Genomic DNA, 27017 nt, shown 5'->3' on the forward strand with positions numbered 1-27017 from the left:
CCCAGAGCCGGAAACTTGATGTGCATTGTTGTGTGCTCCTCCTAAAACCCCTTTTGTCTCTTGCTGCTCTGCACAGCTTCATTTTCTAAGACTCGTTTCACGCTTTGAGACGAATTTTATAAACTTGGATCTCCTGTTTGAATACATTCTGATACCATAAATGCATTTAGTAAACTCTCATTGCCGCAATGTTGGCTATTATCATGCAGGACACAGTGTACTCATGCAAGGTCAGGTAAAGTATTTGCACTCTGTGCTACACAGATTTAAGCACCAAGATGCCTCTTGGATTTACCTCTGCTTGTTTTTCTTCCAGCTTTTTTTTTACTAGACTAATATATAAAGCTGAAGCAAATAACAGTTTTGGTGCAGAATTTTTTTTTAACTGAAATTTTATGTCAATGGTGATAAAGTTTAACTTTTCAAGGGCAGTGTGACATCTTCACTAAAGGCCAGAGATAGTTGGGAAGCCTCAGATTTTGTTTTCTAAATCCTCCAATTCAGACAATTTATTCAAGACCAAATATGCTGAGAATTAGAGAAACGATGTGAGAGAAATTAAATGGACTTCCTCACTTTTCTATCTCAGTTGTTCACTGTTGTCGCCTCACATTGAAGAGAAAAAAGCCTTAAAACTCTGGGTTAGAGAATGGCTGTAAATATTTGTTTTACGGGTCTGGTGTTATTGTCGGAGGACCAGACGTTTGGTTTCAAAGGAAGAGCTCTGTCGTCTCCGAGGTGCGGTATAATATGGGTTAACTCTCATATTGCACCTACCTGAATGCTTGATTGGGGTGCAAAATGACTCAGAATGACAATATGATTTCTGTTCTTACTTAGATTTTTTTTTTTTGCTTCGACATTATTTGCCTGGAAATTATTTTAACGTGCTTTTGGTTACGTTTGCGGGTTTCCTTCCAGCTAAACTCGTTAAACTCATGGTTGGGTCTTAACCCCAAAGGTTGCTGCAGCCCAGATCCTCGCTTTACCTTCTGCTGCGCTGCCATCCATCTACCTTTTGAGTCCCCTCTACTCCGAGGAAAGAAAGGAGACGGTGTTTATCGGAAAGTATTCGGAAAATGGGCCGTTGGGTTTTGGAGAGAGGGGGCGCGTAGGCGACGATCATTGGGGGGGAGGGGTATCTCTAGATCTCTCCGTCAGTCAGCGTGCACCCTCTTTTGATACAACAGGAAGGAGAGTGAGTGACAGAATGCTCGAGAGCGGTAGACATCCCCAAGGACGAGCACTTGTCCTCGACCTCTGACAACCAGATCAAACCTTCAACCTGCACCCCTGTGAGGAAACAGGTGGTTTTGAAAGGCGGCGAGAAAACGAGCAAAGAGTGAAGACGTAAAAATGGATACCACGAGGCAGAGGCTGCTTCGTCTACAAGGGACTGTGCCCATGAAGATGGGCAAGGTAGGACTGACGTTTCAAACCTTTGAGTTGGACTTCATATGGAAAAGATATTTTAGATAAGTCCTCTGGGTTGGGAAGGGTTTCTAAAAGCATGTTTTAAGAACTAATGTTAAATTCTTTTAATTGTAAGGGTGGGGTGTCAGCTTGTTTTTATTTCAGTTTTTTTTTTTTTTTTTTTATAAATAGTCCGTCGTTAAGTTCGTCACCAGTTACAACGAACAATGGTGGGTGGGGGGAGCCACCAACTTACATGGAAGCGTATGCGTGCATGTTTTCAGTACATGTGTATGCGTGTGTGTGTTTAATAAGGTGTGTTTTGGAGCAGGTTATTCAGGTGGGTGTGCTGTTGTTGTGCGGAGCCCTCTGGGCTCGGTGTGAGCGCTGTCATTGGACGGCCTGGGGGGGGGCTGCCGGTTGCTATGGGTGGGAGGCAGAGAGCGGAGGGGAGTGGAGGATGAGTTGTTTGTGGAAAATCTGGTCTGCTCAGGTGTGTGGGAGATGTACCTTCAGCCAGGTACAATGCGGACGGGGCGCAGCGCGTGCTTAGAGATCCAAAGCAGGGAGTAGCTGGGCCTCATTTCTGCCAGGACTCTTTTAAGAGGAAATAAACTTATTGTCCCTGCTCTGCTTTCATTTCTGGAGTTTATCACCAGCCCATCACTCATGATGCATGTTGAAAAACCGGCTTTTGAAAGGTCTTCATTACATCAAAACAGTCACTTAAGAGACCTACCAGGCTTTTGAATATCTGAGTGGCGGACATTTATATGAGGCCTCCTCTTGCTGTTTTCCTTCCTCATTCTTTCGCTGGTTCTCCCCCTTTCACCCACTCTGCTCTGCTACTTCCTCCCTCTCCCCTGCTTACTTTTCGTCTCTTCCTCCTCTAATAGCCCATTGCAAGTTCTTCTCCAGGTATTTTAATCAGTTGGCTAATGCTATAAAGGTTTCACACACGAATTAACCTACTGCCCCTTGGCTACAGCGCCCACAGGGCATTGCACAACCCTCTATCCTCTCCACATCACCGCCAGTCATTCGCTTTATATCACCCTCTGTCTCAAGAACTACTTCTACATTTTTTTTTCTTTTTCTCTTGCTTTAATGTTTCGCCTCGCTCTCCTTCCGCTCACCCAGCCCCCTCCTGATGGGCTGAAATCGCCAGCTCCTGATTTGGTAATCTGGATGGAAAATACAGGATGATCATGGGGGGCAGAGTGGTTGCTAAGCCCTGTTTAAATTGTCCCTCATGTGAAGGAGAACTCCTCATGTCAGTCACGCTAATAAAGATTTACTTTTAGGTCGGGTTAAGCAGAGGTCTGGGTAAGCTCTCCCGCTTAGAAACTGCTAAGAAATAAGTGATATTCACATTTTGTCATGTTACAACTAGGGATGGCCACTTGTTGTATTGATTATCGTTTATGGTGAAAACATTTCTAACAAGACTCATTAATAAACGTGATCATTTACAATTAATGATAAATGTGAAACAAAAATGTTTTTACAATTTCTCTTCATTCAACCAGAGTATCAATAAATATCAGAAAACGCTAAAAAAATTATAATAATATAAATCACAACAAATATCCTGACTCAACAAATATATTCAAAAGGGAATGTTTTTAAGAACGATGTCATAAAATTACCTAAAAAAAAGTAAAAAATAGCTTTGATCATATTTTTTTATTGTTGTCAGAATAGTACTGCAAAATATTGCGATAAAATCTGAAGTCCATATAGTTACAGCCTCAAACTTGAAATATATTCTAATCATATTTCTAGTGATAGTCAAACACAAAATGATGCACAATTGGAAAGAAAATTGATAAGTAAACATTGTCGATAAAAATCATCTTGAGATCAAAATTGTTTCTTTGCAGAAATGGCTCAGTCTGTCTTTATACATGCGCTCAATTGGATTTAGATCTGACTTTGACTAGACCATTCTAACACGATTTTGTGTTGATCCCAACATTCTTATTACAGTTTTTATGTTTTTTTGCTCTACTGGAAGGTGAAATTCAACTTCAGTCTCAAGAGTTTTTCTAACAGGTTTTCTTTCAGGATTGTCAACATGGAATTAAGATTTTATCACAATCTGTTGCAGTACTATTGTGATAACAATAAAGGTGTCAATAAGAAGCTCTTAACATAATCTACCCATTTATAACACGCAAAAGTATGTGACTTCTATCAGTAAAGTGCAAACAGCGACTCCTTTTAATCATATTTTCAAACTTATTGATATTTATTGATGCTTTCATGGAACAAATAACAGAAAAAATAGGAAAAATAACACTCCTGGTAATACGGGCAGTCTTGGAGATTATTAAATTTTATTTATTGGAATTCTTCTAGATAAATATAATTCAAAATTTATCATAATAAATAAAAAGCGATATGATAAATGTCCACATGTTCTCCATTCATCTTCTCGTTGGTTCTGCAGCCTCTGCTCCTGCTGAAGAAAATAATGCCCACACAATCATGCTGCCAACACTGTGTTTCACAGTGGGGATGTTGTGTTCAGCATGATGTGTAGTACTACTTTTCCACAAAATATAGATTGTATTTAATTTTTTTACTATTATAAAGACCAAATGTTTTAAATTTTTGTCTTATCTAATAGGAGCATATCCTTCCACATTTTTTACTTTTTTTATTTAAGTGTTCATTTAGGCCAGATTTGTGAAATGCAAAACAAAGCTGTCCCTTTAGGGACAGCTTTGTTTTGCATTCTTCTCCAGATTTAGTCTGCTTCTCTGATTAACATTGTTCTTACTTACAAAACACTATTTAAATAAAGGGGTGGGTATTTATCATAGCCCTTATTATTTATCGTGACACATTTCTAATCAAATTAAGACTCTTGATTCATCGTCATAAAAAAACAGAACTGACAGTGTCATTGGAAATGTTGTTTTGGCTATTTTTCCCACTCCTTTTCCACTAGAGCCTCAAAAAATATCAGTAAGTTTGAAAAAAAATGATTAAATGCAGCTACTGTTTCCATTTTACTAATAGAAATAACACTTAAGTGGTGACCTGAATAAGCCCATTTCAGATGTGAATGATTATGAATGTTGTGTCATGCATTCACAGCCATTACTTAAAAATTAAGTAACCATAATCTTCATTTGAACCGCAAAATATTGCAATAAAATTCCAAGTCCATGTTGCCCCGCCATTATTAAATATTTTGTTCAAGGTGTAGAAATACCTTTACTAAATATTACGCTTGTTTAGCAAAGTGTAATGTTTGCTAAACATTACTTAGAATTAAGTAAGTTCTATTGCTTACTTAATTTTCCCTTCCTGTGCTGTAGGTGGCGATGTCTCCAGGAGAGGACGGCCTGATTGGGATCCCCTTCCCGGAGCACAGCAATGAGCTCTTGTCCCACCTCAATGACCAGCGCAGGACGGGACTCCTATGTGACCTCACCCTTACCTCTCGCGGGGCTCGCTACCCGACACATCGCTCCGTCATGGCAGCCGTCAGCCTCTACTTCCGCCGGCTGTTTGGAGCGGAGGAAAGTGGCGGCGAGGGCGGCGGGGGATTCAGTGTTTGCCAGCTGGACTGTGTGGCTCCTGACGCCTTGGACGCCCTGCTGGAGTTCGCCTACACTGCCACGCTTACCATCCCCAGCTCCGGGATGAGAGACGTGCTGCGAGGCGCTCAACTTCTGGGCATCCAGTGCGTGGCCGATGCCTGCAGAGACATTCTCGGAGAGACGGCGGAGGCTGAGGGGGAAACGGCGGGAGAGCAGCGACCTCCGCAGACGACTAGTGAGAGGACGGTAGAGATAGCAAATGTAGTAGAGAAAATATCCAGAAGAAAAACGGACAGAAAGAAGATGAAAAAAGTTGGCTTACCTCAAAACTTCTCACCTTTGAACCCGCTGCCCGCCTCTCCTGCCTCCCACCCTTCACCAGCATCCGATAGCTTTCGCTCCCTGCCGCCCACCCAGCCTCCCAGCCCCGAACCAGAGGAGCTTCACCCCAAACTTGGGCAAAACGGGGATCCAAGAGCCATTCGAGAACCTGGGAGAGGGGCCACACTAAATGGAAGGCTCCTCCACGGGGCACAAGAGCGACCTCTCATAGCCCACCAGCCCCCGACCCAGAGCGACAAGCTGTCTGAGGACGACGACATGGAGGGCTTGGGCGACGACATGATGAGATCCAGCTCCTTCCCCAGCTCCGTAGCAGATCAAGGTGCCGCCACCTCAGTACCAGGAGGCGGGAGGAAGAGGAAGTCTCAAACCCCCCAGCAGTGTCCAGTCTGTCAGAAGATTATTCACGGAGCAGGGAAGCTGCCACGCCACATGAGGACGCACACTGGGGAGAAACCCTTCCAGTGCTCCGCCTGTGGAGTTCGCTTCACACGGTATCACAAGTTCATGCAAAGGTATCATGTTGTTTCACCTCTTCTCTTTATGCCTTCTGACCATTAATTTCCTCTTGTTTAGCAATGACAAGTTGAAGATCCACATGAGGAAACACACCGGCGAGCGCCCTTACACCTGTTCCCACTGCCCTGCGCGGTTTCTCCACTCATATGACCTCAAAAACCACCTGTCGCTCCACAGCGGGGCGCGGCCCTTCGAGTGCCCGCTCTGTCACAAGGCCTTCGCCCGAGAGGACCACCTTCAGCGCCACCGCAAGGGTCACAGCTGCCTGGAGCTGCGCACTCGTCGTCCCAGGCGGGGCCCAGAGCTGGGAGAGGACGGCGGTGAGAAAAAAGGCAGCCCTCTGTCTCTACAGGCGCACCCTTCCGTGTTTCACCCTCGCTCCATTCTAGAAGGCGGAGGTGGGAGCGGCTCCATCAGCGGAACGTCGCTGATATTCCCAGGAGGCATTGACAGGGAAAGGTCTCTGGCCCTCCAGGCTCTGGCTCAACTCGCTCCGCAGAGGCTGGCCGGCTACCCTGAGCTTTTTCTGCGAGGTCTCGAAATGCAGGGCAGAAGAGATTCGGAGAGGGAAGACCCTGGAGGAACTCGCTCACCGGCGCTGCAGCATGACAGATGGGCTGATGAAGTGGAAGACGAAGAAGTAGAAGAAGGGGAATAGTAGAAAAAAAACTTTATGTGGTAAATATCCACATTAAAAAAATAAATATAATTATCTCAGGTGGCTGGACTAATGACCTGCTGCTCCATACAGAGAGCACTTAAAACTTATCAAAATACATTTTAAAAAAAGAAAAAACGGGTTTTCTGAGATATTCTTAATGTTGGTCTTCTGGTTTTTGGCATTTTATTGACTTATTTGTCTGTTTATGTTTGCTGTTCAAGTATTTTAGGTTTGACTGGTCTGTAATACTTCTTTTCTTGCTGGTGTTTGTTGAATATCTGCTCACCATGACGCTTCTCACTATGCAAACTAAAATCCAGGGCTTCAGAATGGAGAAATATTTAAAGACGTGTATTTTTGTTGATTCAGATGCAGTTTGAAATTCATATCGCCTAAACGATCACAGCAAGGTTTGTGTGTCCACTGTCCTCTGGTGGCTATCAGTGGAACTGCAGTGTAATTTAATCTAGCTCATTCCTTGGGTTAAAAGCAATAATTTAGTTTTTGTTAGTGGTTCGATCTATGCTTTATTTTGGTGCTGAAACCAAAGATCTGCTGGCATTTTTTCTAGTTCTGCAGAAAAAGAGAGAGTGGATGAGTTGTAGCCAATGTTGGGTTTGAAGAGAAGATTCTTCCCAACTCTTTTGAAAAGCCATGAGAAAGACTCTACTTAGTTTTTCAGAGCCAAGGTGCTCTGAGATAAATGCCTGACCAAAAACAAAATGACAAAGTCTGGATCAGTGGGTTGATTCTGGTAAAACATGCAGCTTTTATCAGTCTTCCTATGCTCTCATTTATGTTCTTAAAACAAATAAGTGTGGCAAAATGTTGGGATTACTGAGACAATATACACCCCTTCTGTGTATTTATTTATTTATTGCTATTTATTATGCCCGTCTTAAGACCACATCCATCCTGAACCCTGATCAGAGCCCAGTCTTTGTCAAAAACCCTTGAGAACCCGCACTGATGATTTTTGCTCAACAACCCCCATATCCTCAAACGCCTCGTTTTTTTTTAAAGGCTGGTTGTCTTTTTTTTTTTTTTTTTTAAGCCATTCTTCCTCAAACGCATCGTTTGCACATTTAACCCACCGGGTTCTGCAGTAAACCGGCACATTCCTCACCTTCAGAAGGTAACACAATGGACCAGAGCAAAGAGATCGGAGCTGGGCGGCGGGGGTTAAAAACTCCTGGAACTTGAACACAGATTAATTTTCCTGTCAGTGTGGACAATATGCATCAAGCACATTGCAGTTCTTGTAGTTTGGCTGTGACTAAAAGGGGCCATTACCTTTTTACGTTTATTCCTCTCTGACCAAAACCTTCATGCGTTCCATGGCTGTCCGGCCTCATGTTGTGCAAACATTAATGGCTTTTTTTCTGCTGTTATTCTCAATAAAATTCATCATGTAGCATATGTGCTCTTCTGGCCTTGGGTGCACTATACCCTGTCTTTGCTGTTTTGGAACTCCCTGTTTCCATTTTATTTGCACTATGAGATTCAAGAGCTTCAAGCTTTTTGACCAACTTTCAACATCTTATCCTTTAACTCTCTCTTCACTATTTAAAATTCTGATTAAGTGGACGGTACTTCTGTAAAGCCCTCATACATACTTCATGACATTAGTGGAGATATATACATACAAATATATAGATATAGATATATTTTGGGATGAAGTTGCCTTAGGGTTTTTTTGTGCTGCAACTATTCTCAGGAAATCTTGAGCAATGCACTAAGTGATTATATACAAAATGTCAAATGGGAAGCAGGCGGTGCTGTAGGAGATTGATACTCTTCATGCAAGTGGGAATCCAGTAGTTTGATTTTTTTTTTTTTTTTTTTTGTATATTTTGTAATGAAGGAAATCTTATGTACAGATAAAGGTAATGAAAGTAAACTCCTGGCCTTGCTGGAACCTGTCCTACTGGAATGGCAGTATGACGGTTGGTCCTGTGCATGAAGGGTGTTGGTGCTCCCAATGAAAAGCTTTGTGAATGAATGACGGTTAAACTGATGTCAGCTGTGAAGTGTGTGTTTATATGTGAGCTGTTTGGGTTTTTTTCTTTTTTTTTTTCCTGGCTTCGGTGTGGGGACTTTAAGGGGTACAGTCTAAATAGACCCCGCTATCAGGGATGCATTTTTTTTTCTTTCAGTTTTTAGAGGACTCCTTCTCAGAGATGCAAATTCATTTCCCCATGATTTGTTTCAGATGATGTAAAGAAAATAAAGTTATCTAAGCTTGACTTTTTGTGTGTGGTTTTCGTCTTACTCCTCAAAAGTATAACATCAGTCAGGTTTGCGCCCTCTGGTGAGAAAACTTTGCAACTGTTTAACATGTTTTTATTACTATAAAACATGCCACAAAATGATTATTGTAAACTTACTCATTTTCAGATGAGATCATATTAAAAGCACATTGACTTTTTTTCAGCTCAGCTTCCTTTGATTTCACACAGTCACTTGCTAAATGAAAGTTGTTTCTAGATGTTAATAAAAAATCATTTGCATAAGTGCAGCAGTTCACACATACTCTGTTCACCTCACCACTATTACAGATCTGATGCAATTAGGAACTCAAATGTCAGTTATTCCCCAATAACATTTCAGAATTTCACTATGCTAAGCTCACCTCCAGTTGCTGGATGCTTGAGAGTGAAAATCAGGCATCACCTACTGTCTGATTAATTTGACTAATTATCTGATCATTTGAGGGAACTTTTTGGCTGGAACTGTATTCCCAGGCAACCTATTTTGTTTTTATTAACATCAAAAAAATAAAATGCATCCAGTTAAGATGCAGCTGAACACATCGCTGATCCCAATATACAGTCTCTATTTAAAACGGGAGCACATGAAAAGGAGCCCACACTGTAAAGATGTCCCTTCACAAAATCTTCAGAGTTGGGCCGATATTATAGTTGAAACCAGGGGCCTCGTGCATTAAAGAAATGCGCAGTTTGGACACTAAAACTTGGCACACAGAAAAATGTATAAAAGATGCATAAAACCGCACGCACGTGACCACGCAGGTAACTATAAGCCCTAATTTGCGGGAGATCGAGCTGCTGCTCCGCCCTGTTGCCACTCATAAATACATATGTAAATTAGTTTAAATACCCGGAAGTTTGCCACCACGTGAGGCAATAACCATGGCAACGTCCTTGTTCGAAGCAGTATAAGTATCGATAATATTAATAATTATATATTTTTATTTAAAAGGTGCTTTGAGGACACATAATGTCACCTCACCAAAATAAAAATACATTATAAAGAAAAAAATAACATAAAAAATTAAAATACTGCAGCTGGACCGGTACGGTACCGGTACCGCACGGCTCTTTAAGTTTTGCTCAGAGCTCCAGGATGATCAGTCTGATCGATCAATTTGGACGCTCATAAAGATTTCCCAGCAGATCGATATGACCTTTGACCCTCTGAAACCTTGATCACTTTAAAAATAATCAAACCTGATGATTATTTTTAACCAGCAGGTTTGAGTTAATTTGCTGATCCAACCCTGAGAATGAAATGACCCTACAGATGCATTTCATGCGCTTCGGCGCACGGACCAATGCGTCACATCTTCATTTCCGTTCAGCGAGGTTTTCACACTTTTATTTTTATTTTCTTTATTTACAAAAAAAATAGCTTATTGTCTGATGTTAACCGCAGTTCAGTTTCATCGCTTACGTTTAAACAATAAAATATTCAAATCGTGATAAACATCGGGTTTGGTGCGTCTTGGTCTAAATAACTGAACGCAGTCAGATTTCAGTGAATTTCGGTGAGTTTTGGCGCTTTGCAGTTTGACATTGTCCACGGAGAAAGTTTGCGTGGCTGCCGCACATTTCCACGCCAGCGGGAAGCTGTGCGTATATATTTACGCAAAACTTTGACGCAAAGTACATTTTTATGCAAACTTGAGCGCAAAATATGGCGCTGCATTGTTTTGTGCGCACGCACGCTTTGTGTGTGAGGCCCCAGGACTTTACATGCACTAAATACAAATAAAGATCTAATTTTGTTCTCACTGTCTGATGTGAAATCAGAATAAACTTTTTTTTCTGTTTGCCAGAATAAAGAGCGAGAAAATTTCTTTAAGGCCATTTTTACACTGTACAAATTGAGAATATTTCAGAATGATCCGTCAGTCAGTAGCTTTTATGAACAAAAGCTGTTGATTAACTTGCACTTTGCCCTTTTCCATATACTGAACACATCAGACATGTGGAAGAAGGTTACACTGGTTAGTTGGGACAAATGTCAAACTTTTTGTCTCACCTGTAAAACACAATATGTTTTGGAAAAAACTATCACCCTGAAACCACCACTCACATAGTGAAACATGGTGGTGGTGGCGGCATAATGTGGGGATGCTTCTTCTTCAGCAGAAAAACAAACAAACAAACTAAATTCAGGCCAATCCAGGAAGAAAATATATTAGAGTCTGAAAAAGATTCACTGTCCAGCTGACAAGTGACCTATAAACATTAAAAATGTTATTTTTAAGAACTAAAAATAGTTGAGAGTCTGTAAGACTTGATTTTCACAGATGCTATTCACCATCTTTCTGTCTGTCTTTATTTTTGCACAGCCTATTTTGTGAAAACCCTCATTTCCCATCAGTTTCGCTGTAATCAATACTTTACAGCGTCACCACATAAAAGCAAAATGAAACACTGACGGTAAAGTAAAATGCAAAACATTTCAGGGAGTCGGAATATGGAAATTGCTTTTTTTTTATGATTCCAGTCTTTGGAAAAGTGAGAATGAGTAACATCTGTACTTCTCTAAAAAGTTAAAGTGAAATTTTATAAATAGTTTTTGGAAATATTTATTGTTCCTGTACCGCATGATCTTGTTAATGAGCCTTTGTTTGCACGGGCTGTAACTCAAACTGCTGCTGCCTGAACGCTGACGTAGAACAGGATGTGACGTCGGTGGTTTCCTAATCTTCTTAGATGAATTAATCTGGCCCATGAAGCCCTGAGCTGCGCGTCTTCAGCCGCAGCGGGTTCAGAAGTGGATTTGGGTGCCTGAGGTGAGACCTGGGAGCCCAACAGGCGCAGGAGTCGGAGCTTCAACAGGTCGCGGGGATCTGAAAGCGGTCGCCTCCCTCCCCGCAGGATGCTGCTGCCGCTGCTGCTGCCTCCGCGGATGCTGCGGGGCGCTGCGGCGAGACAGGTCGCTCCGAGGCGCGCGTGCAGCTCAGCGGCGCATGCGCAGGTAAGGTCCGCTCTCCTGCACTGCGCAAAGATGAGCGAAAAAAAAAAAGGTCTCTTTTGACTGTTTGGACTTTATTCTGCACAGCGGATGATTCTAAGGCGCAATTATTAAAAGTGTTGTTGCAAACTTTAATATGATTGTTTCCACTTTGTAAGAAAATCATAAAGTTTTTTATTACTGGAGTTTTGTGTCGCACGTTTTGAAAAAGCTTTTCTGTGCATAAACAAAAAGGTTTCTGAGACGAATATAAAAAGTCTGTTTCATTTTTTAGAAAGCAAAATGAAATCAAGACCAAATCGAAAAGGCTCATGTGAAGCAAAATGTTGCTGTTGTACGTTTCAGAATCCAGTTATTAAACATGTTAATGATTCTATTTGTTTAGTTTTCTTTTTTAATAAACCTTTTGTCAGTTTATTTGCAACTGGTGTAAACAAAAATCTAAGTAGTATAATCCTGCTGAGCAGTTAACTTGGTAAAGTGCCACTGCACAAACCAGTTGAATATTTCAAAACAAGGATCAAATAAGGAGAAAGACTGCAGCTTATCGGTCAAACAGCAGCAACTCCACTCTCTCAATCCATATATAGCATACAGTGAAAAAAAAAAATCAGTTTATTGATGTTTTTTTTATGAGTAAAGGTTAAGTTCCAGTCTATCTCCCATTGTGCCACAATCAAATTCAAACAATGCACAGCTAAATTACTTCAATAGTCACAAAGTTCAACCAGATGCTATGCAACATTAAATCTACTGGAAAAGACAGAAGAAAAAAAAACACACAAAGCATCAGTTCAGCTGTTGTTTGTGGGGAAAATGTCTGAAAACATAACAGTGGTGGCAGCAGCTTTCTTTTTCTTTTTTGCTCTGGCATCCTGGAGCACATTCAAGGCAAAATAGTGACACTGACCTGTTATTCTTGTATCAGTGCTTGAAGATTGCTACAGTTTTGTCTGCTTTTGTCTGACTTGCTTTTTAAAAGATTAATTCCAGCTCCTTGATGGCGTGGGGTCGAGAAGATAACCTGACAACCAGCCCAAAATGTAAATGTTCTGTTGAGCCACATAGTTAACACTTTGACCTTATGACCGGCTCTCTGCAGACCAATCCTGGCCCCTCCTGCTGAGTGTCCGACTGGTTTTGAAGTTTTTCTTGGACAATAGAGGCTTATTTGTTTCCCTTCTCGAGCCTGGAGAGCAGAAACACGTTCATCAAGCTCTGCCCTGGTGGCAATGTGATCCCTGGATCCATTCATTCATCCTGGATGTCTTGTTTTTAAAAGACGTCCAGGTCCCTGCTGGACCTTTTGGGACACTAAATGTTTCTCATAGCAGTTGAAGCTCCGCATGAAGTTCTTGATGATTCAATAAATGAATTTTTGGTGCAGTGTTGCCAGCAACAATATCCTTAGCTATGAAGCTATTTTGATGCCAGTTTGTGTTTCCTTTACCAAAGAGCAACTTCAAGCACAATGTTCTTTCTGCACCAATTGTAGCTTGGAGTGGTAAAGGTTAAAGTTTATGTTGTAAAATGACCTGAGTACATATACAGTTCTTGTAGCTTAGACATTGGTAGCTCTCTTTCTGTCTTTTTCACAGATGAAACCCAAAAAGACAAAGTTTGGTCCTCTGAGTGATCAGGACCGGATATTTACTAACCTTTACGGCCGGCATGATTGGAGGTTCGCAAACATTCGTGCTCAGCTCATCCTCAGTCGCACACAGAACCAAAACACAGTACAAAATATGTTGATTTCAATTTGTTTTTATTCGTTTCAGGCTCGAAGGAGCACTCAAAAGAGGAGACTGGTATAAGACCAAAGAGATAATCCTGAAAGGACCCGAGTGGATCCTGAACGAGGTGAAGGTCTCTGGTCTCAGAGGCAGAGGGGGTGCAGGATTCCCCACCGGGATGAAGTGGAGCTTCATGAACAAACCCAGTGACGGCAGGTATAAAGGACATCTTTCACCACGTACAACCTTAATGCCCACCCCAACATTCAAGCGCATTTCCTTCTTTCCCCTTTCCCCAGGCCCAAGTACCTGGTAGTGAATGCAGACGAGGGGGAACCTGGGACGTGTAAAGACCGAGAGATCCTGCGTCACGACCCCCACAAGCTCATCGAGGGCTGCCTTGTTGCTGGAAGAGCCATGGGGGCTCAGGCGGCGTACATCTATATCAGAGGAGAGTTTTACAACGAGTCATCAAATCTGCAGGTAGGAATACAAACACTTGATTAAAAAACCTGGGAAAAATTACAATTGTTCCTATTTTCACTAGAGAATCATAACCGAATGCAAAAAGAAGAATGCAGGAGGGAATTTTTAGGAAATGGCACTTAAACACCAACAAGCTGGTGGTTTGGTTACTCTGTGTCTTGCTCCCGTTTCTTCTTTTTGCATTGTGAGCCTCTACTTATTGATCCACCAGCACAAAATTAAAAACCTTTAACCTCTCGCCCGGCCCTTAGATTTTAAAGAAAGGTCACAGCGTTACCTTTCTTTTTCTTTTAAAAAGGTGGCTATTAATGAGGCATACAAGGCCAGGCTGATTGGGAAGAATGCCTGTGGCTCAGGGTATAACTTTGATGTGTTTGTGATGCGCGGGGCCGGCGCTTACATCTGCGGAGAGGAGACGGCGCTCATCGAGTCTCTTGAGGGCAAGCAAGGCAAACCTCGTCTAAAGCCGCCTTTCCCTGCAGACATAGGTGAGGCGAATGCTCCACGGCCTCTAATCACGTCCATTAATGACTGAAGAAACAGCAAACTGGGTATAATTAGAAAACTGTAGCCGCTACATCTCTGTGTTTCACATTAAGGAGTCTTTGGATGCCCAACAACAGTGGCCAACGTGGAGACCATTGCTGTGGCGCCTGCGATCTGTCGCCGTGGCGGAGCTTGGTTTGCCAGCTTTGGGAGGGAGAGGAACTCTGGGACGAAGCTGTTCAACATCTCGGGTCACGTCAACTTCCCTTGCACCGTGGAGGAAGAGATGTCGATTCCTTTGAGAGAGCTCATCGAGAGACACGCAGGTGTGTGTTCAGTTCAGACCTGTCGGCGTCTAATTTACTGCGCTTCAGAATGATTTTTGTGCTTGATGCAGGGGGAGTGAGGGGAGGCTGGGGCAATCTATTAGGAGTGATCCCAGGAGGGTCCTCCACTCCCATCATCCCTCAGCATGTATGCAGCGACGTCCTGATGGATTTTGATGATCTGGTCCGCGCGCAGACGGCTCTGGGAACTGCAGCGGTTATAGTCATGGACAAATCGGTAAACAGACTGAATGATCTCACACTGAACACTCTGTTAGTGCTAACAGAGAGTCCGATTCGTTTCTTTTTTTACTTCTTGCAGACAGACGTGATTCGAGCTGTTGCACGTTTGGTTGAGTTTTATAAGCACGAGAGTTGTGGCCAGTGCACCCCCTGCAGGGAAGGTAAGGAACTGCAATTTGATGCTGAGTTTTTTTGTCATGAGGATTTAGCTCAACGCAGCGATGTTAAAGATTATGATTTTCCCCAAATGAAAAGCACTAAACTTTTTTTTTTTTTGCTTTCAATTTAATTTGATACTTGATGAAACAAACATCCAGTGACTTCTACCCAAAACCAGGCTTGGGAAACTCAAATGTGTGCCGTTAATCTTTCAAGGAACAACTTATGCAGGAACAGAACAATGCAAAACATCATTTTGATTTGTATAGAGCTTTGATTTCGAGTATTTCTCAGTGATTTGCTTTCACTGCTCTCCTTCAGGAGTGGACTGGATGGACAAAATGATGTGGCGGTTTGTGCGAGGAGACGCAGCCGTGTCAGAAATTGACATGATCTGGGAGCTCAGCAAACAGATCGAGGGTCACACTATATGTGCCCTGGGAGACGGAGCCGCTTGGCCTGTTCAGGTGATGCATCGAGTGCTCACAATTAGATCAATTCAACGTGGGACAAATTAACTTTTCGTTATTGAATCCCCACATCTGTAGGGTCTAATACGCCACTTTCGGACGGACATGGAAAACCGCATTGCTCAGCATAAAGAGAAAAATCCTCCAAGGAAGCAGGAGATTGAGATGATCTGAACTGGGAAGTTTCCTGCATTTTATCCAACACAATAATACAACAAATCTAAGTTATACATTATTTTGGAAGCTAAAAGCTTTAGGAAACTATTGAATTCAGCCATTTTCTGAAACATATGACATTTAGTTCCTTATCTGTTTATTGAAATCCAATAAACACAGACTCAATCACCCCAATAAATTAGGTTTATTTCATAAAAGGATGACATTTTGTAGGTTTACCACATGTAACTCCTGTATGACCTGTACAAAAGAGGAATTAGGAAAGAAAACCAACAAATAGGGAGAGACAAAAAAGGGATAAACAGTAGGAAAAAATATTCTAAAATAAAAATGGTCATTGATGTATAACATCAAACTGATTTTTTTTTTTTTGCTTTAGACCTTTTTTTTTAAATTTGCTGCTGTTTTGATTGAATTCAAAGTAAAATGTGAGGCAGACCGCCGCTCATCTGAGCCTCTATACATCCAAAAAGAAAAGGAAGTCGTGCAAATGTTCATCTTCAACCTATAATGTATACAAAACATTAGTACATCCACTTGTTTCCAAGAGCTGAATTAATTGTTCAAACTAGAGACGCAGCTGTCAAGAAGCCGTCCTCCATCAGAAAGATAAGCGGTGAGAAAAAAATGAGGTCCTGTAGGATTGAAGAAAGCACTGAGACATTTCAGTGTCATGGCGCCATCCAGAAAGGAATGGACTGCTGCTGTGGCTGCGTTTTGGCACGAGTCGGCAGAGGCGGAGGGCCGCGGTAGCCCTGAGCCCAGCTTGAAGCAGTAGAGGTGGGTGGGTGGTTACCTGCCCCATGGTTACCAAGCCACGAAGCTTTGGACGAAGGGTGGTCTTCCTCTTCGTCAGACGAGTCGCCGGAGTACGCAACTAAACCGGATCTCAGTCTTTTCACTGGCGGCTCTGCAGGAAGGAGGAGAGCAACAACAAGAGACACAAGCAGCGCGCAGTGGAGGAGAGAGGAGGAAACAAAAGCAGATTTCAAAAGTGGCGGGTTAATCATTTCAAACACATTTTGGAGAAACAATAGACAAGTTAATGTTTATGTCAGAAGGGCGGAGGGTGGGGGCGCCCCGTCCGTTCGAGTAGCGGGACGGCACCGGAGGACCCCAGTCAGCGTCCAGCATCGCCACAGAGACACATGGAAGAGAAGAAAAACACAGAGAAAAAGAGAAGAACACAAAAACAGGAGAGGTTCTTGTTAGCAAGGACAGAAGAAAAACTACAAACAGTCCAGACTGATGATGTCATCAGAACGCAACACTACGGTTGCATTAGTTTTAAACAAATGACTCACAAACGCTTAAAAGTAGAGCATTTGTCATTACTGATCAGTGTGTCTGAGTCCTAAACAAAGTCGGTAAAACCCTTTGCCATATTTAACCCCTCTGCATGTACACTAGTGACAGCTTTACTGAAAAGACCAGTTTAATAAATGACTCAGTTTCTAAAATAAAATAAGGGATTTTTTTCAACTGATATTTTTTAAAATCACGTTTAAAGGATTCATTTGAACCCAAAATGCTGAGCTTTTTAGTAGTCAGTGAATGCACCACACTTGAGTGCTGTGAAGTTAATCTGGCACTTTTACTGAATCAATAGTACTCAAAGTTAGCTGGTGTAGCTGTCAGGGGAAGCACAATAAGAAGCCATTATTTCCAATAATGTGTGACATCATTCAGGTTGCAGGAGAGCGAGAGACTTCAGCAGATAACAGGAAGGCTAAAAGCTTTTCAGTTCGAACCTTTTTGTTGAGTAACAACATATCTGGAGATTTTGAGTGACATCAGCAAAATCCTTTAAGGAGCAGTTGGTTTCAGGCTGAATGGGCTAAAATTTTTAACAATTTAGCAACAACATGGATTTGTTTGGTTTTTGTGACCCATCAGCTCATCAACGTCCAGCAAAACCACAAACATTTGGACACAAAAGTTTTAGAAAAGGTTACATCATTCTCCTTTTTACCTCTACATAACGGAGGAGAAAAAACAGGACAGATCCTATAAAGTGTTACAGTCCGAGTCCTGGATTTGGACAGGGATTTGTCCATCCACAGGATAACATTCTTACCCACAAAGCCTTGATGTAGTCTCCTCTCCTCCATCTGGTGACTCACTCCGTTCACACGCAGGGATGTTGGTGGAGGCATCATGTGCCGACTGGGAAAAAAACAACATGGCGTTAATAATCTCCACTCTTTGATTTGTGCATATGGAGGACTGATCCTGCCAAAAATCACACTACAAAAATATATTGACTAATTGGGAAATAAAATAGAAAATAGATAGATATATGATAAAACAAATATAAATAAATGTATACATATATTTATTTGAAAATAAATATATTTATTTTGGAAGTAAATAAATAAATGTTATTGATTTATGCCAGGACGCCATTACTTGGGACCTGATTGGTTGAACAGACCAATTAGTAATCTAGAAACGCCTGCCTCTTAACAATGCATTCGTTAGAAAAAATTTTTATATAAATGAATTACTGAATAGTGTGATAATCAGTAAATAAAAAATGATTAGAACATGTACAACTCTGGAAAAAATTAAGAGACCATGTAAAATGATATATTTCTTTGTAAAATGAATTGTTCTTTTATTCTATGCAAAAATGTTGTATTCATTTACAGAAAAGGAGAAATGGTCAAATTAACAAAAGATGCAGTGCTTTCAGACCTCAGATAATGCAAAGAAAACAAATTAATATTCACTTGGAAACAACAATATTAATGTTTTAACTCGGGAAGAGTTCAGAAATCAATATTTGGTGGACAAACCAGGAGGTTTCAATAGGGTTCAGAGCAGTTGGCTCTTATTTTTTACTTATATATTAAATTATTTATTTCTTCATTTGTTTATTTATTGTTTATTTTAGAAGAATCAAACTTCTGAATGTGTACACATTAAAACATAACAAGTAATGAGTACCTGTTCCTCTCACTCGCCGGGCCAGAGGAACTCTGCTGTGCGGGTCCTGAAGTCTCTGTGCTGCCCACTGAGAAGCCTGCACCTAAATTAGTCATATGAATGGGTCCATGCTATGAGCAGAAAAACACACAGTCACGATTAGCAGACATCCACTAAGCCCTGTCCTGACACTTCATCACTTCACCTATCAGGAGATTTCCCAGAGCCTGTTTATTGGTTTTATTTGAACTGATACCTTTGTCTGAAAATCCATACAGTAGAAATTGATGAATAACACTGGAAATGAAGTAAACAGCATGCAATATCATTTATATCAAGCTACATGAAAGCATCAAAAGGAAGAAAGAATAAAGTAAAAGATTTTACAGATGGAAAGAGGAGCAAGGGAGAGAAGTGGTAAAATCGATGAGATGTAGTAAAAGTTTTCTGTTACCTGGTACCCGAGCAGGCCGCTGTCCCTCTCGTCCGGTACTTCCTCTGTGAAGCGTCTCTTCTGAGGCGGGTTGATCTGGGCGGCTTGGAGCGGCAGCTTGGGAGGCGCCGCAGCAGGAGGAGCGAAATGTAGAGGAGGAAGAGTCTGCAGAGAGGAGGAAAACAAATCCACTGAGCAAAACAACAACAAGCCAGTCCTACATACATCAAACCACTTCATGATCTGGTTTCAGTAAGTCTAAGTTAGAACTGATGATTCTGATAAAGATGTTGGATGAGGTGGTATTTACAACCTTTTACGACCTTTTAAGAATTAGTCATTAATTGTTTGCATCCCTAGGACATGGGCTTCTCTCTGCTGGTTTGAAAGAGACTCAAGAACCTGCAGTTTAAATGTGCTCCTACCTGATGCAGAGAGTCTGGAGCTGAAGTGGGAATGGGAGCCATAATGGGAGCAGGGACAGGCGCCAGAGTAGGAGCAGGGATGGAAACAGCAACAGGAACAGGAATGGGCGCAGGAAGAGGGGCGGATCTTTGCCGTATGGGGTACTGAGATGGCACACCGGCAGGCATGACTGGAGGTACAGGAGGTGGGACCGTATAGGTAGGTGGGACAGGTTGGGGCTGCGGCGGTGGGGCAGGCACGCTGTAGCTCGGCTGGAATCCAGCTGGAGGATAGTAAGGCGGCTGAGGGGGAATCCCATTCACTACTGGAGGCTGTGAAAACCCTGGTAGAGGAAGAGGAGACGAACACACCCAGTCAACAGCTTTGACATGATGCACCGACGATGCTACAGGTGTTAGATTCATGAGCAAACAGTAAATTGGCTTCACAACATAAATACTGAGTTGAATTGACATTTACAGCAGACCAATACGAATGACTAACGAAATGAAAGTAACATGTTCCAAATTTGAGTTTTTACGGTGCGCAGAAAAGCTAGAATACCTTGTTGCGTTGGCATCATTGTGTTCATTTGACTAAGGTAGCGGGAGTACTCTGCATGAACCTGCAAGGAAAAAATTGCTTTTAGATTCAACCAACTGGCATAGCAGCAACTCACACTTCCTCTAAACCTCTACATTCATGTTGTGTTTTGCAGAAGGCTGTGCTTGCAGAAAATACCTGTGGTTTTAGGCAGAGGAAAGAAAATGCTTCTGTAAATGATGTGTGCAAATTATAATCTCAGTGGAAGATCTGCAGAAGCCACAAGACCTTTTCTTTGTTTTAAAAAACTTTGTAAGAAACCCTCCAACAGTAGCCATAAATAATAACTTAAAACAGTGTTTGAAATGTCTGTGTGGCTATTCAGAGGTGAACTGAGGTTGATGATATTTGATAAATCCACAGATCTAATGCTTAGCAATATATTTTTTATTGCTTATAGTTCTTGACTAGGTCTGCCGGGTAATGATTGTCATGTTAGAAATATCGCTTCGGAGAACTTTCATGTCATATTTGGCTTGGCGACGCCTCCTACACAGAGGTAAGAACAAATGTTCGCTTTAGGAAATACAACGCTACGATTTTTAGGCCCCATTTTCACTTAAAAGTATAAACTTGACCTTCTGATGTCACAAACTAGAATAGTGCGTTGCACACGACGATCGTAAGAAACATCAAAATTTCAGTGAATTGCCCCTTTACCAGTTTGTGAAAATTCACTTTAAGGTAATTTTAGGATTTATTTGTAACTCTTTACCAGTTTTTGACTGTGAAACTTGAAGAACTAGACCCATCCATTCAAACATTCTGGTACATTCATGTAACCAGACGCTCCTATTAATTCACTGAATTCACCCAGTCAAAGGGCCCTAATAACCCTCTGATTAACACTTTATGATCATTAAAAACAAGGTAAAGCAAATTGTTGACTTAGTATTTAATGAATCATAATTACTTGGGAAATGCAAGGTGTAAATGAAGCATACAAAACATTTGACAGTGTCAGTAATTACTGTACCCACCGTCAGAAGGAGATTCTCACACAGGGTTTTCGCTGCAGCCAGTCCTTCAGGTTTAGGATGACTGTGGAGGAAAACGTCGACATTTAGTTTCACTGCTAAACGGATGGATAACTCAACAGTGAAGGCGTGAACAGGAAGGTTCTCAAAGCATCATAAACCTGAATATGAAATACAAAATAAACAGTAACCTTAAAATAAAAAATCTGACATATAACACTGACTAACTGCTTTTATTTAAAGAAGATGAAATATATGTACACATTATTAGATATAATTAGGTCTTGTAACAAAGATCCACACAAAACATCTTCTAAATTTAGAAGTAAATGATAAATAAATGGTTCACTGGCTGTTGGTGTGATGCTTAGGTTGTGATAATATTTTCATTTTAAAATGAAATTAAAATAAAAACTGTCTGTGGTAACTGCAATATTAAAAACAATGAGTAAAACATGGAATAAATGTAGACTTAGCTGAGAAATGAAGACTTTTCAAAAGATGTTTTTGACTTTACAGGTTATAGGAGAAACCAACCTGAGAAGTCGACTGATCTGCCACACTGGCTCCTAATTAACCAATAGAAATATTAATATCTCCAAATATTCTGAATAATCAGTTTTTTTTTTTTTTTTTAACTTATTTCACTTATTTAACTTCTAAGATTGCTCCACAGGACTGTCAAAACTATGGTAAGTAAATTATATTTTTATGCAGGGTATTTACACAACAACAGTATCATCTAAAACAATCTGAATTATAATGCTATTGTCACAAGTGTGTTGCTGATTTGCGAGCAAAGCTGACCAGAGCTGGAGTTGCTGATTTTTTATTACACCCGGCTGAATCCTTTAGGATTTAAATCTGTTTCCATGATGCAGCTTTCCTGGCCAGGTCTCTGTATTTCTATCAGCTGTATCACTATGATTGAAGCACATCTACGCTGAGTGGATTGTGGAGAGAGAAAAGCTCTATTTTCACTTTGCAAGGCAGAACAAACCACTACAGATTCACACATAATAAAATACAAATGAGCTCTGTGCTGCAGGAAAAACAAAACAGAAAGAAACAAAAAGAAAAGAAAAGATGATGACAGAGGTTCATGGACTTCAGAGATTTTTCAGAGGAGGAAGAAACCCAAAAAGAAAATCAGCTGCTCCCGAATCAGAAAGAAACAGAAACTCCTCTAAGTTTGAATTAATAACAAAATTAATTCATGTGCATCAAAGCCACTGCATTTAATCCATATGGAGGTTTCAATTTAGTGCATTATAGTCAAATTATTAGTCCTGCAGTGTTCAGGTTTATATAAGAATAGAAATGCCTCCTTTAGACTGCAGAGCATGGATCCAGAAAGTTTTGAAAGACAGGTAAATGGAGGCCAGCGATGATCTTGGGGTGTCACTAAGATAAAAAACCAGACAGAAAGAAAAGCCGGAATACAAGAGGATGAGGCTTAAACCAAGACATAGACACCAGACTCACAACATGAAGGTCAAAGATTGACATAAATGCATCAATAATTCAGACTAATTTCAACTCTCTTTTCTTTCTAAAGTCATTATTCATTAAAAAGTATTATTCATATGAGACTCTCTCATCAGGGGTTACTAGATCTAATCTTTTACGTTTTTGACGTGTCAAATTTACATCTGCAGAGTCATTTCAGTATGTGGGCGTTTATGTTTCAATGAAGACATCTTAATAAATTCAGGGCAGAAGGAGATGCCGCAGAAAACAAGGTGGGATAAAAATCATTGACTAATCATTTAACATTTTCATTAACATTTTTTTTTTCTTAACGAAGTATAGCTTGATACCAAGAGCCGACATGTACCTACATCTAAGTGAGATAATTCACAGTTTAATGTTGCTTTACTAAACGTTTCGCAATCCAGACACCGGGACTCACCTAATGTAAATGTACATGGGTTCAAAAGCCTCGCGTCCAGATGCGGGCTCTAAACAGCCCGATCCTTTTCCTCGGAGGAAAACTTTGGCCCCAGTCTCGGCCTGAATGTGCTGCAGATAGGAGCAGGCGGGGCCCTCCACTCGCTCTTTGACCACGAACCCAGGGACGGCGTGCTCCAGGCCCACAAAGATCTTATCCTGAACATAATGCATCTGAAAACAAGAAAGAACGAAAAACATAGAAGGAATGAAAAAAAGAACAAAAAATGTTGGTTAGTTGTTTTCTGATCTCTGATTTCTTTAAGAATTGCAGAGCTTTTAAAAATGGGAGACTTATATAACAGGACCTTACAATCTCAGGAATGTTTGAGATATATAACATAAGATGATTAATAACTCATTGATTACATTGACAAAATCTAAAACTGTGTCAAGGTAAACGACCTTCCAGTTCAAATTAGATGCTTAAACAAAAATGATCTCGCTAAGTTTTCTGGCATTTGACAAATAAAAATAATTTGGATGATTCTATCTGACATAAAACAAGAAAAGTTTAGTTTGATTTATCTTCAGACAATAAGAAAAAATATATATGTCTCTCTTTACTAGGTGTATGAACTTATACCTACTAAATGTTTTCTAAATTTAAGCTTTTAATCAAACATTTGATTGCACTTTATTGCAAAAGTGTGCAGTTTGAATATCAAGCATTTCAAGGATTTTATACAGAAATCAAAAACTTTCCAAACCTAGAAAACACCTCATAGAAATTCAAGTATTTTCAAGGATATTAAGACCCCGTATATAAACAGTCTACCTCCCTTCACTCCCTACCTGCCTAAAAAAAAAACTACAAAGGAGTTTGATTTTGACAATAAATAAATTTTATAACTAAGCCGGCGTACCAGCAGCTGCAAAGCTGAACTAAAACACGGCCGTCTACTGATGAACCAACTCACCCCTGACTGAAAGTGAGGTTTGTGGTTTGTCGCCGGGGGCAGTGAAGGTCCAGGTGGGTTGTGTTGTTGGTAGACGGTGACTGAGGCTCCACTGGGGGAGAAAGATGGAGCTGCTGATGAAGCCGTTGCGGCTTTTACGACACCGTTAGTTATGATTTCCTTGATTCTATTAACTGCTCCTGAAAAACGAGGGGAAAATAAAAAATAAAAAATCAGACTTGAATCTGACATACATTCACAAAATAGGCCACGATATATTTGTAGAGTACTAACTGTCGACAAGCTCTCTTGTCTGTCCTTGAACATGCAGATACAAAGGTCGGTCCCTGTGAGGAATGTGCAGAAACACACCGAATGAATAAGCATGGAAAGTGTTAAGTAGTAGAGAAAACAAATGACTAAATTATTCACCCCAACAATGCTTTGTTCTTTTCATCTGCTGTCATGTACCGCCCTCTGGTTGAAACTGCAGCTCCGCTCACTTTACTGATCTGCAATCAAGACACATGGTCAGTACCAAAGGCATCATAGAATAGTCAACTTCAACATGTCAGATTTGCTGCGGACCTCCTCCTGTGTCTGTCCGCGTGTGAGGAGATTTCGACAAGATAGAGGGACGTCGTTGATCTCGACTTCGGCGACCACCAGGTCATCTTTGGCTTTTGTTGGGGCAGGAGGCTTCCCAGCACCAACAATCTGACAAAAGAAGGATAACAATGCAAAATATAAAACTGTTCTTCTAAGAAACATTTAAAATATTTTTATTAATTTACCTATTTTTAGAGAAAGTAGTTGCTAATGTTTGAACGAAGGAAGAAACTTCAGGAGAGACTCAACTCTGCATCTCTGGCCTTAAAGCATTTTCTATTATAAAACTGGGTCCTCCACTTCAAATATTCATGAATATACAGGGTTTCCCCCCAGAAACTTGCTATGCCTGGTGGCTGGGTGCTCAGGCAGTCATTCATTCAGCAGCCTGTCGTGTTTTTAAGTTAAAACATGTTTAAATTAAAAGAAAATTTGAAAATGTCCCTTGATGATTATGTGTCATTGAAAGATTGGAAGATTAACACCTGAAAACCAACTACAAAATCTTAAAAAATGCAAACATTTTAAAAAGACTTAAATAAATAAGCCTGGTGGGGGCACAAGTAAAGCCTGGTGGCCCGCCAGGCTTCCAACCCTGAATATGTATATCATGTTTGTACAGCTGATCAGGAAAATGAGTCAAAGTCCCCCACTTATGAATTATCCATATGTAGCTTTACATCTGCAGTCATGCACATATTTGTGCATCCAGGCAAAGATTACCAGTTTCTTTAGAAGATGCTGCTTTTACATCATGAGCATCAAAGATGTTCCTCAAAATGAAGCCCAGACAATTTTGTCAGCACCATACAACTGCGTCTAGAAACTTCATTCACATATAATACTTTAGCTAACCCAAAGAGGCAGACGGATAGATTACTGTAATAAATGGGCAAACAGATTATTTTCCAGTTCGTTTCCTGTGTTACAAATCTACAAATTACTGCATTTGTGCAAACAACAAGTCAGGCTTCAATCTCAAACACATAAGGTCACCAAATAAAATATTTATATCTAAAGAGCTAAATATAGAGATATATATTCCAATGCTTTAATTTCATACTTCTGTGGTTTGCATAGAAACCCTGATTCTATTGACTTTCTAACAATCCCATATCATCCACATCAACCTCAACTTTGACACAGATAATGTATAAATTAGGTGTAGACAGCATAGGCTACATACTTTAAAACACTTAGTAGTAAATATTAATCAACATTGCCAAAGTCAAGTTACAAAGTTATGAGATAATGTTTACATTTTTAAAACCATTTTAGAATCTTGTCTGAAATGTTGCCAGGTGTTTACCATCATCTAAAATAAATGCAATTCAGTGTAAACAGAAATACAGACCATCTCAAAGTTTGTTTCTTTTTAAGCACATTTGCTCGTTAATTTCCAACAGGCTTGTATTTCTTTACCTTGTCAGACGGCAGCGGGGAGCTAATTTGAGACGGTTTGAGTTTCCCTTTGGCCACCAGCATCGCGTTGATCTTGGCAGCCACGGCCGCTGCAGCGTCCAGAGCCCCGCAAGGCGCAGCCTCAGCCTCCCTCATCCCGCCGGAGCCTCCAGTCCCAGCCACGGGCTGGTCCCACTTGCTGCGGCGCCTGAGAAAGCAGAAATCATTTAATAGAAACAGCTGTAACTTTCCTATGCTAGCATTAGCTCCTGCTAGTTACTGAAACGGTAAATCGATATTAGTATTGATGTAAAAGCTGGTCTAAGATGACCTTTAAATGGACCACAATGGCGTTAGTTTAATTGTTATTCAAGGGCCCCTAACGTGAATCTCAGTAGAAGTCAGACAGACACCGACATGATTACGTAACAAGGCTAGCATTAGCAGGCTAGCCGCGGCTAACTCAAGGCATTTAAATTTCATGTAATATTCCACAGGAATACACACAAACAGTTAGCTTTTACACCTACCCGCTGTTTTGGGTTCCACAAAAGGACATTAATGTGACGTCAGACCCTAATTAGTCTCACAACGCAAACAAAAATGTACGTTTGGAACCTCCTTCGGGTTCTGCACGGTTCCTTCAGCTGGCAGCGGCTACTAGCTCTGCGCTGCTCCCCCGCCCCCTCCTCCTAGTTTCCGCCTCCGGTCTTGTCCCAGACCAAAGCAGTTCCCAAATAATTCCACTAGATGGCGCCAAACGCAAGCAAAAAGTCCTCGACTTTCGAGTACGTTCAGGCTGCCACTGCTTCCTCTGACCCGCTTCTCGTCGCTTTCGGGTCTCACTTGGTGAGGTGAAATAAAAGCCTGTAGTGCAAAAAAAGGGAAGGATTTTGTTGTCGGACTTGCTTCAGGATTAAGGTAAGTTTTACCACTTGCTACATCTTTAAATGTCTTTCAAAATGCATGCAACTTTAATTTTTTTTGTTTGTTTTATTCTAAATTACAGCAAAGTTT

The 27017-nt window shown here is 41.0% G+C and overlaps 3 protein-coding genes across 6 annotated transcripts in view; 2 read left to right on the forward strand and 1 right to left on the reverse strand.

Annotated features, from left to right (window-relative positions):
* The window catches only part of zbtb7b (zinc finger and BTB domain containing 7B), a 28742-nt gene extending 20007 nt beyond the window's left edge, over nt 1–8735 (forward strand). For both annotated transcript variants that reach the window (XM_055047491.1, XM_055047492.1), the window contains exons 3-4: nt 4743–5803; nt 5886–8735. In XM_055047491.1, the coding sequence (XP_054903466.1) occupies nt 4749–5803; nt 5886–6486 (1656 nt within the window). In that variant the 5' untranslated portion in view covers nt 4743–4748 and the 3' untranslated portion in view covers nt 6487–8735. The remainder of the gene's footprint in view (nt 1–4742; nt 5804–5885) is intronic.
* A 2740-nt stretch (nt 8736–11475) lies between these two features.
* On the forward strand, nt 11476–15993 carry LOC129371112 (NADH dehydrogenase [ubiquinone] flavoprotein 1, mitochondrial-like). The gene is made up of 10 exons (XM_055047504.1): nt 11476–11718; nt 13314–13396; nt 13494–13664; nt 13748–13931; nt 14233–14422; nt 14534–14746; nt 14818–14984; nt 15069–15150; nt 15470–15615; nt 15697–15993. The coding sequence occupies exons 1-10, from the start codon at nt 11620–11622 to the stop codon at nt 15790–15792; spliced, it is 1431 nt and encodes a 476-aa protein (XP_054903479.1). The 5' UTR covers nt 11476–11619; the 3' UTR covers nt 15793–15993.
* Nucleotides 15961–26674, reverse strand: khdc4 (KH domain containing 4, pre-mRNA splicing factor). 3 transcript variants are annotated; one of them, XM_055047484.1, is made up of 14 exons: nt 26531–26674; nt 26022–26208; nt 24579–24707; nt 24423–24502; nt 24285–24337; nt 24012–24190; nt 23054–23265; nt 21145–21205; nt 20126–20186; nt 19582–19904; nt 19178–19321; nt 18745–18854; nt 17873–17961; nt 15961–16705 (listed from the first exon to the last, which is right to left on the reverse strand). In XM_055047484.1, the coding sequence occupies exons 1-14, from the start codon at nt 26557–26559 to the stop codon at nt 16467–16469; spliced, it is 1896 nt and encodes a 631-aa protein (XP_054903459.1). In that variant the 5' UTR covers nt 26560–26674; the 3' UTR covers nt 15961–16466. The 3 variants fall into 3 exon arrangements, 2 of the variants coding, with proteins under 2 accessions (XP_054903459.1, XP_054903460.1); XR_008607122.1 differs by having other exon boundaries at nt 16671–16705; nt 18745–18826; XM_055047485.1 differs by lacking the exon at nt 15961–16705 and having other exon boundaries at nt 17844–17961; nt 18745–18826.
* Nucleotides 26675–27017: the final 343 nt, after the last annotated feature.

The sequence above is a fragment of the Poeciliopsis prolifica genome, unplaced genomic scaffold (assembly GCF_027474105.1).
Source record: "Poeciliopsis prolifica strain line A6 unplaced genomic scaffold, Auburn_PproV2 SCAFFOLD026, whole genome shotgun sequence".
In the NCBI taxonomy this organism is placed as follows: domain Eukaryota; kingdom Metazoa; phylum Chordata; class Actinopteri; order Cyprinodontiformes; family Poeciliidae; genus Poeciliopsis; species Poeciliopsis prolifica.